This window comes from Piliocolobus tephrosceles, chromosome 20 (assembly GCF_002776525.5).
Source record: "Piliocolobus tephrosceles isolate RC106 chromosome 20, ASM277652v3, whole genome shotgun sequence".
NCBI classification, from domain to species: domain Eukaryota; kingdom Metazoa; phylum Chordata; class Mammalia; order Primates; family Cercopithecidae; genus Piliocolobus; species Piliocolobus tephrosceles.
In genome coordinates this window covers 8,689,484-8,704,284 of record NC_045453.1, presented here as the reverse complement: position 1 = coordinate 8,704,284, position 14,801 = coordinate 8,689,484, and the positions used below count along the sequence as shown (strand labels likewise).

Genomic DNA, 14,801 nt, shown 5'->3' with positions numbered 1-14,801 from the left:
CAAGATTGTGTCACTGCACTCCAGCCTAGGTGACTGAGCAAGATTCCGTCTCAGAAAAAAAAAAAAATAGAATAATAAAGCAAATATGGTAAATTGCTGGCAATCGGGGAATTTGGTTAAAGGTATATTCTTTGTACCATTTTTGACAACATTTTAAATAACAAATTATTTCAAAATAAAAACTTCTTTAAAATATATGCAGAAAAGGCCGGGCGTGGTGGCTCAAGCCTGTAATCCCAGCACTTTGGGAGGCCAAGACGGGTGGATCGCGAGGTCAGGAGATCGAGACCATCCTGGCTAACATGGCGAAACCCCGTCTCTACTAAAAAATACAAAAAACTAGCCTGGCGAGGTGGCGGGCGCCTGTAGTCCCAGCTACTCGGGAGGCTGAGGCAGGAGAATGGCGTAAACCTGGGAGGCGGAGCTTGCAGTGAGCTGAGATCCGGCCACTGAACTCCAGCCTGGGCAATAGAGCAAGACTCCATCTCAAAAAAATATATATATATATATATATATATGCAGAAAAAAATACCATATGGCCACAAAATAGCTAAATGGAAGGAAAGCAACCCTGCCAACACAGGCTATCTCCTTATCCTGAAAATGAAGCATTTTTCAGTTTCTCAATAAATTCCTCAAAGCAACCAACCTCAGTTTGGCAGCAACTTACCCCACCTTAATCCACTTCAGGAAGTCTGCAATCAAGTCAGAACACATACCTGACAGTCTCAGAAATGGCCCTGTGGTCATGCCATGCTAGCTGCTTTGCCTATATTTTCAAATGCCTAACTGCTACCCATCCTTCAAGGTCCTGTGCAAGTACCACCTTCTTCCATCCCTGCCCCTAAAGCACCAACCTCTCCCCAAGAGGCAAATAGCAAATCCAAATAGCAGTTAATGAACACTAAGACCAAGAGTGCCCAGTCATCTTTGCATACTCAATAGTTAGCAGTCCTAGGCATATGTTAAAGGCTCAGTAAGTGAGTTGAAGTCAATTAATTTATTTCTCTCTCTCTCTCTCTCTTTCTTTCCTTCTTTCACACGGTCTCACTCTGTCGTGGCTCTGGAGCACAGTGTTGCCATGATCATGGCTTATTATAGCTTTGACCTCCAGGGCTCAATCAATCCTCCCACCTCAGCCTCACAAGTAGCTGGGATTACAGGCTCATGCCACCACACCCGGCTAATTTGGTTTTTGGGGTTTTGTTTTGGGGTTTTTTTTTTTTTTTTTTTTTTGGAGACATGGAGTTTCACCATGTTGCCCAGGCTGGTCTTGAAAGGTCAATTTCTTTCTTTTTTTTTTTGACATGGGTCACTTTAATAACAATACATATACCATGTTACCACCATGGAATGTAAATTCAGTTAGATAAGAGAATTTCACAAGCATAATAACATTCTATGGTATATAAAAGTTTGGGTATACTGTCTGGCCTAACCAGATTGCTCTTAAGCCATTAATCAAAACCATTATACGTAATTTGTTCAGTTTAATGTTTATAATTCTTATGGAAAAAATAAGCAATGCACACATTTAAAAAGTGTTCATTTACCTTTGCATGAGTGCTTAAAATACATATTCCTATTTCAAGATGACATTTAAAAATTATTCTAATATAACAGCAGCAAAAATATAATTTGCAATTACTAAAGAAATAAACTAGAATCCATAAGTTATTCTCACGTTTACAACTGTGATTCTTTAATAAATACTGCTATTATGCAGCTCTACTGTAAGTTTTCCAGATTTGGTTTAAACACACGCACATATACATACTGTCAGTTGTGGGAAGCTTTACAAGTTATATTCCAAGCACTTTTTGGACAGAGTTCTAAAAGAGCCAGCCAGCCCACAAAACAGGCAGAAAAATAGTTAAATTGGCCGGGCGCGGTGGCTCAAGCCTGTAATCCCAGCACTTTGGGAGGCCGAGACGGGTGGATCACGAGGTCAGGAGATCGAGACCATCCTGACTAACACGGTGAAACCCCGTCTATACTAAAAAATACAAAAAACTAGCTGGGCGAGGTGGCGGGCGCCTGTAGTCCCAGCTACTCGGGAGGCTGAGGCAGGAGAATGGCGTGAACCTGGGAGGCGGAGCTTGCAGTGAGCCGAGATCTGGCCACTGCACTCCAGCCTGGGTGACAGAGCGAGACTCTGTCTCAAAAAAAAAAAAAAAAGAAAAATAGTTAAATTAACTGGGGCAAATAGGACTCTTCTACAACATCCAAAATACATGAGACTCTGCAGCAAACTGGGAGTACTTCAGGGTTGGCCCGTTATCTTCTTTAGAACTAAGTTCATCTTAACAATTTAAGAAGGTGGACATTACGACACCATCAACTGCATTTAGGTGACATGTTTCTTTTAAGTTAACTTGACTTCCTTGAATGACCTACTTAGTATAAACTAGTCACTAGTAATTTGGTCACCAGGCAAATCAAGCCTGTAAGAAAGTAAGACAATATTCAAAATGCCATGTTACCATCTAAACCCATACAAATTAGTTTATTTTCAACGATAATACATAACTGCAATAATGAGATGTCTAACTAAAGCAAGCTCCTCCGACAAGACCAAGACAGCATCTCTTCTTCTAAGGCTTAGGTTTTGCCCAGAATTCTTGATACATGGAATAGCCCGTAACAACAGTAACTGCTCCTACAACAAAGCCTTGGGCTGCCACACACGTGGATCAGATGAAGGGACATTTTAGTATTTCCCCTGCTCTTCAATTTGTATAATCCATATGCAACAATTGCTGTAAAACCTTCTATTCCAACAGGTACGTATAGTGCCTCTTTAGCTTTTTGAATACGTTTGGATCCCTGATCTTCATCATATGAATTCAGAAAGGGAAACATCTGTGTTTGTTGACATAGTGATTGCTTAAAGAATCTCCCTAGAGCAAGAAAACCTCTCACAGGCCAACCCGAAGAGGTCAATTTCTATGTAGCACACATTATCACTGTCATTCTTCTCTCTATTCTTGTAGTTTTATTCTAAGTTTGTCATGACATCATCTTTCTTGTACCATAGGTATCTGAAGTCTCATCCATTCCTCTGGACAGAAAGACCTGGAAGGGCCTAGACCAGATGTCACATTCATCTCTCTAACCCCCAGAATAATGAATTATCTATCAGTTTTCCATCACAATACATAATTGATGATATGAAAAACCATAGACACTCACAACTTCCCAAACTAAAATGGCTGTAGATCTATGACTCTCCTGCTCAAGAAATCATAGAGAACACAAATTCATTAAAGCTGAAATACTATAGGCATTACACTAAATCTCAACTGTTTAATTTAAAAGTAAATCATTTGCAAAAAATATTATAGTCATCATGCTAAATCGTAACTAGTTAATTTAGAAGTAAATCATTTGTTAATTTTTTATACTTCAATGACAATTCATTCATTTTATAACTAACAACAAACACAGCAAGATTTCATGGGTTAGAATCACTGATCTGGATCCTGTGGCAAAGTGTCCCACTTCTACCAAGTATTTACTAAAAATAACTTAACTGAATGGACCTGTACTTCTATTTGGTTTTCTTTCTTGTTTATTCTATGCTTCTTGTAGAATATTAACCAATAAGACAGCTTAGAATAGGGTCTGAGGCGGCCGGGCGCGGTGGCTCAAGCCTGTAATCCCAGCACTTTGGGAGGCCAAGACGGGCAGATCACGAGGTCCGGAGATCGAGTCCATCCTGGCTAACACGGTGAAACCCCGTCTCTACTAAAAATACAAAAACTAGCCGGGCGAGGTGGCGGGCGCCAGTAGTCCCAGCTACTCGGGAGGCTGAGGCAGGAGAATGGCGGGAACCCGGGAGGCGGAGCTTGCAGTGAGCTGAGATCCAGCCACTGCACTCCAGTCCGGGCGACAGAGCAAGACTCCGCCTCAAAAAAAAAAAAAAAAAAAGAATAGGGTCTGAGGCTGAAGCAGGAGGATCACTTGAGCACAGGAGTTAGAGGCTGCAGTGATCTAAGATCATACCACTGCACTACAGCGAAAGTGCACTGCACTAAGGCGAAAGAGTCAGACCCCGCCTTCAAAACAAGAAAGCGGGAGGCTGAGGCAGGGGAATTGCTTGAACCTGGGAGGCGGAGGTTGCAGCGAGCCGAGATCGCACCACTGCACTCCAGCCTGGGGAACAGAGTGAGACTCTGTCTCGAAAAAAAAAAAAAAAGAAGAAAGAAAAGAATAGGGTCTGGCATTGGCACTTAACAGGCACTTGCTAAATATTTGCAGCAGCCCATTTTCAGAGAATAATATGACCTCTAAACTTCTTTTTTAACTTTTTGAGATGGAGTCTCACGCTGTCTCTCAGGCTGGAGTGCAGTGGCACAATCTTGGCAAACTGCAACCTCTCCCTCCCAGGTTCAAGCACTTCTCCTGTCTCAGCCTCTCAAGTATCTGGGCAGGCGCCCACCACCATGCCCAGCAAATTTTTTATCTTTTTTTTGTTTTTGAGACAGAGTCTTGTTCTGTCGCCCAGGCTGGAGTGCAGTGGCACAATCTCGGCTCACTGCAAGTTCAACTTCCCAGGTTCATGCCATTCTCCTGCCTCAGCCTCCCAAGTAGCTGGGACTACAGGCGCCCGCCACCATGCCCGGCTAATTTTTTTGTATTTTTAGTAGAGACAGGGTTTCACCGTGATAGCCAGGATGGTCTTGATCTCCTGACCTCGTGATCCGCCCGCCTCAGCCTCCCAAAGTGCTGGGATTACAGGTGTGAGCCACCGCACCCGGCCAAATTTTTGTATCTTTAGTAGAGATGAGGTTTCACCATGTTGGCCAGGCTGGTCTCTAACTCCTAATGTCAGGTGATCTGCCCACCTTGGCCTCCCAAAGTGCTGGGATCACAGGAATGAGCCACCACACCCAGCCCGAGACCTCTAAACTTCTAGGGGAATTACTAACTTCTGTTTTACCGCATAAATGAATGCTTGCCCAATTACAACAGTCACAACTGCATTCTCCTCTGGCTTTTTTATTTTGTTATTTTTGAGATAGAGTCTCACTCTGTCGCCTAAGCTGGAGTACAGTGGCACGATCTCGGCTCACTGTAATCTCCACCTCCCAGGTTCAAGCAACTCTCCCACCTCAGCCTCCCGAGTAGCTAGGATTACAGGCGCCTGCCACCATACCTGGCTAATTTTTGTATTTTTGATAGAGATGGGGTGTCACCATGTTGGCCAGGCTGGTCTCAAACTCCTGACCTCAAGTGATCTGTCCACCTCGACCCCCCAAAGTGCTGAGATTACAGGCATGAGCCACCAGACCCAGACATCTACTCTGGCTTTTAAGTCACTAAAGCAAAAAGCAAATACCTCATTCAAAAAAAAAAAAAAGAAGAAAAAGAAAAAATACAGTAATGGGTTCTATGCTATATTTATTCCTCTTGGCTCCAAGCTCAAAGTAATTTGACCTCCACCCTTACTATTAACCCTCTTGGAAAATAGGTAAGTGTTTCAATCCATTGCAATGGTTTCAAAATTATTCCCTTAGAAAGGCAAAATTATTCCCTTACAAAGGACCTTGGTGAGGATGCAAAAGACAACGTGAAATCTCACCATCATCCTTTCCCCTAGACTCACCCGTCCCACCCTTAACTATACTTGATTCTGTGCTCTCCACAATCCAGAAACATAGCTAAGTTAGCTAACACAAGCCAGAAATTATGTATGTGTATATTTTGGGGAAAAATAGAGCCCAAGACCCCATAAAATATGTAAACTTTACAAAAGGCACTGGAGTTAGCTTCCAATCTATTCTCCTCACTTATATGCATGGCGTATTTCCTAGTGGTATAGGAACAATTAACTACAAATTTCAAGTGATGTCTAACATAACACTACCCTTAAGACAACATAATTAAAAGCTTAGTCTGCTGAGTCACAAGGGATGTGGCTGATCATCTAGAGCTCTCCCTGCCACGACAGACAACTAAATTCCGAGATTAAATTTCCACCTCATTTATATATGAACTTTAATAATTTGCCCCACCTGTCAGAAGAGCAGGCTGGGAAGAGCCCCAACACTGAGAGGAGGATGAGCAAAAAAAGGAAGATTCCTTGCCCCGACAAGCCCTCAAGGCTGAAGCACAACACTATGGACTCAGCTAGACACAGGACTAACAGAACAGCAGCAGAGATGAGCCAGGAATGAACACTTCAGTACTCTTCTAATTTTTTAACTTTTTTTTTTTTTTTTGAGATGGAATCTCACTCTGTCACCCAGGCTGGAGTAGTACAGTGGTGCGATCTCAGCTCACTGCAACCTCTGCCTTCTGGGTTTCAGCGATTCTCCTGCCTCAATCTCCAGAGTAGCTGGGACTACAGGCACGCGCCACCACGCCCAGCGAACTTTTGTATTTTTAGTAGAGACAGGGTTTTACCATGTTGGCCAGGCTGGTCTCAAATTCCTGACCTCAAGTGATCTGCCCGCCTAGGCATCCGAGAGTGCTGGGATTATAGGCGTGAGTCACCATGCCCGGCCAATTTTTTAAAAATTTTTAAGAGATAGAGTCTTGTTCTGTCACCCAGGCTGGCAGTGGTACAATCGCAGCTCACGGCAGCCTCGACCTCCCCAGTTTAAGTGATCCTCCCACCTTAGCCTCCCAAGTAGCTGGGACTATAGGCATGAACCATCATGCCAGGCTAATTTTTTTATTTTTTGAAGAGAGAGGGTCTCACTATGTTGATGCAAGACCTTCAATATAGCGAGTTTTGAACTCCTGGCCTCAAGTGATCCTCCCGTCTCGACCTCCCAGAGTACTGAGATTCACTATTTTCAAACAGCTGCTCTACTACATTTATGTTAACTATATAGCATCTGGCCAAGGGAAAGAAAAAAAAAACAAACTATTCAAAAAACTTTTTTAGGCCGGGGATGGTGGCTCAAGCCTGTAATCCCAGCACTTTGGGAGGCCAAGACGGGCAGATCACGAGGTCAGGAGATCGAGACCATCCTGGCGAACACAGTGAAACCTCGTCTCTACTAAAAAAATACAAAAAACTAGCTGGGCGTGGCGGCGGGTGCCTGTAGTCCCAGCTACTCCGGAGGCTGAGGCGGGAGAATGGCGTAAACCTGGGAGGCGGAGCTTGCAGTGAGCTGAGATCCGGCCACTGCACTCCAGCCTGGGCGACAGAGCAAGACTCTGTCTCAAAAAAATATATATATATATTTTTAAGTTATCCAAATAAAAAGTAGGCAATTCTAAAGACACATAGTCTTATTTGTTTTTTAACTAAAAGTTAAGAAAAAAAAATTAGCTGGGCATAATGGCACACACCTGTAGACCCAGCTACTCAAGTGACTGAGGCAGCAGGATCACTTGAGTCCAGGTGGTCCCGGCTACTCTGAGCTGTGATTGTGCCACCGCACTCCAGCCTGGGAAACAGTGAGACTCTATCTTTAAAAAAAAAAGTCAAGTTTAAACAAAAACCAGAAGAATTTGTCATCAGGAACCTATAAGAAAATCTGAAGGAAATTCTTCATGCTGAAAAGAAATCTTCGAAGAAATAAAGAACATTGGAAATAGGCATGTGTAAATATGACTGTTGCTTTTGTCTTATTGTCTTTAACATACATAATTGTGTAAAGCAAAAATTATAATACTACATTATGAAATTTATAATAGGCCAGGCGTGGTGGCTAACGCCTATAATCACAGGACTTTGGGGAGGCCAAGGCAGGTAGATCACTTGAGGTCAGGAGTTCCAGACCAGCTTGACCAACATGGTGAAACCCCATCTCTACTAAAAATACAAAAAAAAAAATTAGCCAGGCGTGTGGCACATGCCTGTAATCCCAGCTACTTGGGAGGCTGAGGCAGGAGAATTGCTTGAATCGGGGAGGCGGAGGTTGCAGTGAGCCAAGATCACGCCATTGCACTCCACCTGGGCAACAAGAGTGAAACTCCATCTCAAAAAAATAAATAAAACTTTTTTTAAAAAGGAATTTATAGGATATGTATATATAATTCATGTGACAACTACAACATGGGGAAGGTTAATGGAACATTTTTACATAAAGTGGTTCAATATTAACTCTAAAGTGAACTGTGAAAAGTTAAGGATGCATACCATAATCCATAGAGTAACTTCTTTACAAATGCTAGAAATACATCTAAAAGCTAACAAATGAATTAAAATGAAATTCTTAAAAAATCAGTTAACCTAAAAAACAAGAAACAAAAGAACAAAACACAAGGCCGGGCGCAGTGGCTCAGGCCTGTAATCCCAGCACTTTGGGAGGCCGAGACGGGCGGATCACGAGGTCAGGAGATCGAGACCATCCTGGCCAACACGGTGAAACCCCATCTCTACTAAAAATACAAAAAACTAGCCGGGAGAGGTGGTGGGCTCCTGTAGTCCCAGCTACTCGGGAGGCTGAGGCAGGAGAATGGCGTGAACCCGGGGGGCGGAGCTTGCAGTGAGCTGAGATCCGGCCACTGCACTCCAGCCTGGGGGACAGAGCGAGACTCCATCTCAAAAAAAAAAAAAAAAAAAGAACAAAACACAAATAAGATAAACAGACAACCAGCCTGGCCAACATGGTGAAACCCCATCTCTACTAAAAAATACAAAAATTAACCGATTGTGGTGGCAGGTGCCTGTAATCCCAGCTACTCAGGAGGCTGAGGCAGGTGAATCGCTTCAACCCAGGAGGCAGAGGTTGCAGTGAGCAGAAGTCGCGCCACTGCACTCCAGCCTGGGCAATAGAGCAAGACTCTGTCTTTAAAAAAAAAAAAAAAAGGCAAAACACAGTCAAATGTTGGACCAAAACCCAACCATATCAACAATTACATTTAGGCCAGGCACAGTGGCTCACATCTGTAATCCCAGCACTTTGGGAAGCCGAGGTGGGCAGATCATCTGTAGTCAGGAGTTCAAGGCCAACCTGGCCAATATGGAGAAACCCTGTCTCTACTAAAAATACAAAAATCATCTGGACGTGGTGGCACATGCCTGTAATCCTAGCTACTCGGGAGGCTGAGACATGAGAATTGCTTGAACCCAGGAGGCAGAGGTTGCAGTGAATGGAGATTGCACCACTGCACTCCAGCCTGGGTGACAAAGCAAGATTCTGTCTCCAAAAAAAAAAAAAAAAAAAAAAAAATTATAAATGTGTATGCATCTAAAAAATCTTCAAAATACACAAAGCAAAAATGACAAAATTAGGCCAGTTGTGGTGGCTCACGCCTGTAATCCCAGCACTTTGGGAGGCCAAGGCAGGCGGATCACGAGGTCAGGAGATCGAGATCATCCAGGCTAACACGGTGAAACCCTGTCTCTACTAAAAATACAAAAAAAATTAGCTGGGCGTGGTTGCGGGTGCCTGTAGTCCCAGCTACTCAGGAGGCTGAGACAGGAGAATGGCGTGAACCCGGGAGGTGGAGCCTGAAGTGAGCCAAGATCGCACCGCTGCACTCTAGCCTGGGCGACAGAGTGAGACTCCACTTCAAAAAAAAAAAAAAGAAAAAAAAGGCAAAATTAAAGGGAGAAATTAACAAATCTACAATAACAGAGATTTTAACAACACTCTCTTAGAAATTGACAGAACTAGACCAAAAGGAAAAAAAACACAAAAATCAATTTGTCAGAGAAACACCATCAACTACCTTGATCTAACTGACAGATATAGAACAAACACACAACAACGGTAAAATACACATTCTCAAGTGCATATGAAACATTCACCAGGACAGATCATATGCTGGACCACAGATTAAATCTCAACAAATGTAAAAAGATTGAAATCCTACAAAGTATGTTCTCTGACCATAGTAAAACTGTATTAGAAATCAACAGCAATAAGGTATCTACAAAAACATAAAATACTTCAAACTAAAAGAGCATACTTCTAAGAAACCCATGGTCAACAAATAAATCACAAGATATATTAAATTGAACAAAAATAGAAACACAACATATCAAAATTTGTAAGATGCTGCAAAAGCAGTGCTCAGTAGGAAATGTATGACTTTATTATGTATTTGTTTATTTATTTATTTATTTATTTTTTAGACTGAGTCTCACTCTGTTGCCCAGGCTGGAGTGCAATGGCGGGATCTTAGCTCACCGCAACCTCCACCTCCTAGGTTCAAGCAATTTTCCTGCCTCAGCTTCCTGAGTAGCTGGGATTACAGGTGCCTGCCACCATGCCCAGCTAATTTTTGAATTTTTGGTAGGGTTGGGGTTTCACCATGCTGGGCAGGGTGGTCTCGAACTCTCGACCTCAGGCAATCCACCCACCTCGGCCTCCCAAAGTGCTGGCATTACGAGCCACCACGCCCAGCCGGAAATTTATAACTTTAAATGCTCATATTAGGAAGAAAGATCTTTTCACCAGGTAATGAAAAAAAAAAGGAAGAAAGATCTAATATCAATTAGGTAAAGTTCTACAAAAAGCTGAAGGAAGAAAGCAAGATCAAAACAGAAATCAATGATATTTTAAAAAATAAACAATAGAGAAAATTGAAGTAAAAGTTCAGTTATTTGAAAACAAAATAGATAAGACCCTAGCCATACTAAGAGAGGGAACACAAATTATGAAAATCAGAAATGAAAAGAGCATAACATTAAAATGATAAGGGAATATTAATAAAAGGTGAAAATCATCAACAGAAAATTCATTTTTTTTTTTTTTTAGTTCACAAAGCATAAGCAAAAGTGTATATAAAAAGAGGATTAATTTAACTCTAAATATGAACCTTCCACAGTCGAAATCTCTTGTAATTCCACAAGGGGAGAAGTCGTTTCTGTTTTCATGGTGTTTTCTCCCATTGACGGGCAGTTCAACTCTAAGCTTGCAGCCCCGGATCCATCCCCAAAGGAGTGGCAAGTCAGTGCAGATGAGACCTGGCCAGCTTCCAAAGGAGACTTCAACTGACCTAGAAGAAAAAAAGAAAGTTTGGGGGAAATATACATGTATGCAATTCTGAAACCGAAAGTCCTACAACAGTCTAAGAAAGCCAGGGACTTTTTAGAGGAAGGAATTAATCTAAAACAAAAAAGTATACATTCACAGATTCCAGTACATACAGGCTGGCCTGTGAGCTTCTCAAAGAAAGAGGTTAAAGTGAAAGGAGAAATTGCTGGAAGTATAAACACAAAGGCACAAATGAGATGGCAGCAGAGAGAGAGAAGCAGGGCTCTTCAAACAGTGTACCTCCAGGCCAACATTGAGTGGTAAATAAGCAAAACCAACCACAAATGCATCCAGAAAGTATGTCTATTGAATAAATCATCAGTGAAGAGCAATACATTATAAAAACACTGCAGCCCATTCAATAGTTTGATTTCAAGACAATTTAATACTTGTGGAAGGCAGAACACAATGATTTAGATTGATTCTCACTAAATAGGCACCAGGTTGGCAAGACAATTCCTGAACAGACTGACTCACCTTCTTCAGATTCCTTGGTACTAGACAACGTGTCTTGCAAAGGATCCGTATCAACCAAATCTGATACAACCAAGTCAGGATCTAGGATCTCATGGGTCCCATTAGTGGACAGCCTGGAGGAACGTCTCCTCGATAAGTCTTTGTCAGTGTTTTCCAAGTAGTTTTTTGACTTTTCCTGGGCTATTAAACCATTAAGAGAGTTGTAGTCAAGAGACCAACAAGAAGAAATAACTGTGCTACTACAGATTTCTGGGCTGGATGTCTCTAAAAGGACTTTACAGAGAGACTCCTGGAATGTTAGAGTAGTGATAAAAGCAAATACCCTTTACTAGTTTACAGTTTTAAGTAAGGGCAAAGCGTCCCTGCCAGGATAGAATTTCACTTCTTTAAGGATTCATGGTCTGAAAACATGTACTAGGTCATGTCCCAATCTTGACAACTATGCTCTATTTTGGGACTTCCCAAATGTACTAACTTCCAAAGTCGATAAGGTTTGTAAGAGCCTTACTTAGAGCTATCACAAATCCTTTTTGGAGCCAACAGGGTACTTTTTATTTTAAATTTATTTAAATATTTGAGCCAACTCACTCCAGAGGGTATTTTTTTAAATAAATAAATAGTATTTTATTTTGTATTTTTATTTTTTGTAAGACAGAGTCTCACTCTGTCACTCAGGCTGGAGGACAGTGGCACAGTCTTGGCTCACTGCAATCTCGGCCTCCTAGGTTCAAACAATTCTCCTGCCTCAGCCTCCCGAGTAGCTGGGATTACAGGTACCTGCCACCACACCTGGCTAATTTTTTTTTTTTTTTCTTTTTTTGAGACGGAGTCTCGCTGTCACCCAGGCTGGAGTGCGGTAGCGCAATCTCGGCTCACTGGAAGCTCTGCCTCCCGGGTTCACACCATTCTCCTGCCTCAGCCTCCCGAGTAGCTGGGACTACAGGCGCCCGCCAACACGCCCGGCTAATTTTTTGTATTTTTTAGTAGAGACAGGGTTTGACCGTGTTAGCCAAGACGGTCTCCATCTCCTTACCTCATGATCTGCCCACCTCCACCTCCCAAAGTGCTGAGATTACAAGTGTGAGCCATCGTGCCCAGCCACACCCAGCTAATTTTTATATTTTTAGTAAAGACAGGGTTTCACCATGTTGGCCAGGCTGGTCTCAAACTCCTAACCTCAGATGATCCACCCACCTCAGCCTCCCAAACTACTGGGATTACAGGCATGAGCCACTGCGCCCGGCCAATAAGTAGTATTTTTAAAGTTTCACTCTACATAGAAACCCATCCCTTCCTAAGCCATTAAATTTCCAGTGGCATCCAAATCAAATGTGATTTATGGATATGGAGATGATACCACAGAACCCAGCATTAGTACAGTTTGTGCTTTGGGATTTATTTTTCTTCTAGCAAAAACTCCTTCTGATCCAACTGCATCCCACTCACATTACATCATGTGACCAGAGACAAACATTAGAGCCTATAGGAAATGGGGGACAGGATGAATATAGAGGAGGTTGACCCAAACAATGTCAAATTCTAGACACACATAAACAAACTGGAGACTCACATGAATTTTTGTCAAGCCGAGGACGTTTTAATGGGACTTCACATCCTTTTGATATTTTCCGTCTTCTCAATTCCAATGTTATTGGTTGCAAAGTTTGAGAGTTTGAATCCACAGCTACCATGTTTATAAAACCACACAAAAAAGATACGTAATTTCTTAGTGTCTGTCATTTTTATATACAAATGAAACATATATATGCAGAAATCACTGCATTATAAATGGACCATCAAAATGTCATTCTTACTTAAGATAAAAGAAAAAAAGTAAAATGAGTGAGAAATTACTCCCTTATAGGAGATACCTTGCAAATTGACCTCCTGAATCTATGATCCAGCTCCAGTTTTCAACCTCTACTTGCTACATTAATTACCTTAGCATTGGGCCTAGTTTTGAGGGTACAAGAAAAATGTCTAAGAGAATTTGGTTTCGTTTTTTTTTCTTTTGAGATGGAGTCTTGCTCTGTCCCCCAAGCTGGAGTGCAGTGGCACGCTCTCGGCTCACTGCAACCTCCGCCTCCCAGATGCAAGCGATTCTCCTGCCTCAGCCTCCAGAGTAGCTGGGATTACAGGCACCCAACACCACACCCGGCTAATTTTTGTAATTTTAGTAGAGTCACGGTTTCCCCATGTTGGTCAGGCTGGTCTCGAATTCTTGACCTCAAGTGATCCAGCCACCTCGGCCTCCCGAAGTTCTGGGATTACAGGCATGAGCCATGAGATTCGGCCGAGAATTTGTATTTTCTTAAACACAATCCTAAAAAAATTATTGGGAGACTATGCTACTTAATAGTCAATGTTCCAGGCAAGCCTGCTGGTCCCCAGCAAACCCAGCTCTGACATAATTTAGCAGTACAGACGCTAAGCCTTTGAAGAGTACTTACTATTTAGTTTTCTGTTTGTTTGTTTGTTTGCTTGCTTGCTTGCTTGCTTGTTTTTTTGAGATGAAGTCTTGGTCCGCTGCCCAGGCTAGAGTGCAGTGGTGCGATCTTGGCTCAATGCTACCTCTGCCTCCATGCTACCTCTGCCTCCTGAGTTCAAGTGATTCTCCTGCCTCAGCCTTCCCTGTAGCTGGGATTACAGGTGCCTGGCACACCTGGCAAATTTTTTTTTTTTTGGTATTTTTAATAGAGATGGGGTTTCACCATGTTCGCCAGGCTGGTCTTGAACTCTTGACCTCAAGTGATCTGCCCACCTTGGCCTCCCAAAGTGCTGAGATTATAGGCATGAGCCACCTGCACGGCATAGTACTTACTATTAATTTTTTTTTTTTGAGATGGAGTTTCGTTCTCATTGCCCAGGTTAGACTGCAATGGCGCAATCTCAGCTCACTGCAACCTCTGCCTCCCAGGTTCAAGTGATTCTCCTGCCTCAGCCTCCCAAGTAGCTGGGTTTACAGGCATGCATCACCACACCTGGCTAATTTTGTGTTTTTAGTAGAGACAGGGTTTCTCCATGTTGGTCAGGTTGGTCTCAAACTCCTGACCTCAGGTGATCTGCCCACCTCGGCCTCCCAAAGTGCTGGGATTACAGGCGTGAGCCACTGAGCCTGGCCCTTACTATTTAGTTTTAAACCTACCACCTAAGAAGCTCTCCCCAAATCAGAAAAGATGAGAATTAAAAAGGCAGGCAGAAGGAACTGGGAAGTTGAGCAAGAAGGCAAGGCTAAGGGGTCTCAGGAAGGGTAAAAGGAGGAGAGAGAAGAGCAAGGAGGAAAGGAAAATGGAGGAAGAGAAGTAAATGGGAGGAAAAGAGGAAGGGAAGGGAGAAAGATGAGAAAGGGGAAGAGGGACAGAAAAGACTCATCTAAGA

The 14,801-nt window shown here is 42.7% G+C and overlaps 1 protein-coding gene and 1 pseudogene across 4 annotated transcripts in view; both read right to left on the bottom strand.

Annotated features, from left to right (window-relative positions):
• The window catches only part of PHF20 (PHD finger protein 20), a 190,115-nt gene that overhangs the window by 77,319 nt on the left and 97,995 nt on the right, over positions 1 to 14,801 (bottom strand). For all 4 annotated transcript variants that reach the window (XM_023220550.2, XM_023220549.1, XM_023220551.1 and 1 more), the window contains 3 exons: positions 12,994 to 13,107; positions 11,424 to 11,603; positions 10,729 to 10,908 (listed from right to left, as the gene is read on the bottom strand). In XM_023220550.2, coding sequence (XP_023076318.1) covers positions 10,729 to 10,908; positions 11,424 to 11,603; positions 12,994 to 13,107 — 474 coding nt within the window. The remainder of the gene's footprint in view (positions 1 to 10,728; positions 10,909 to 11,423; positions 11,604 to 12,993; positions 13,108 to 14,801) is intronic.
• LOC111548235 lies at positions 2,207 to 3,057 on the bottom strand (annotated as a pseudogene).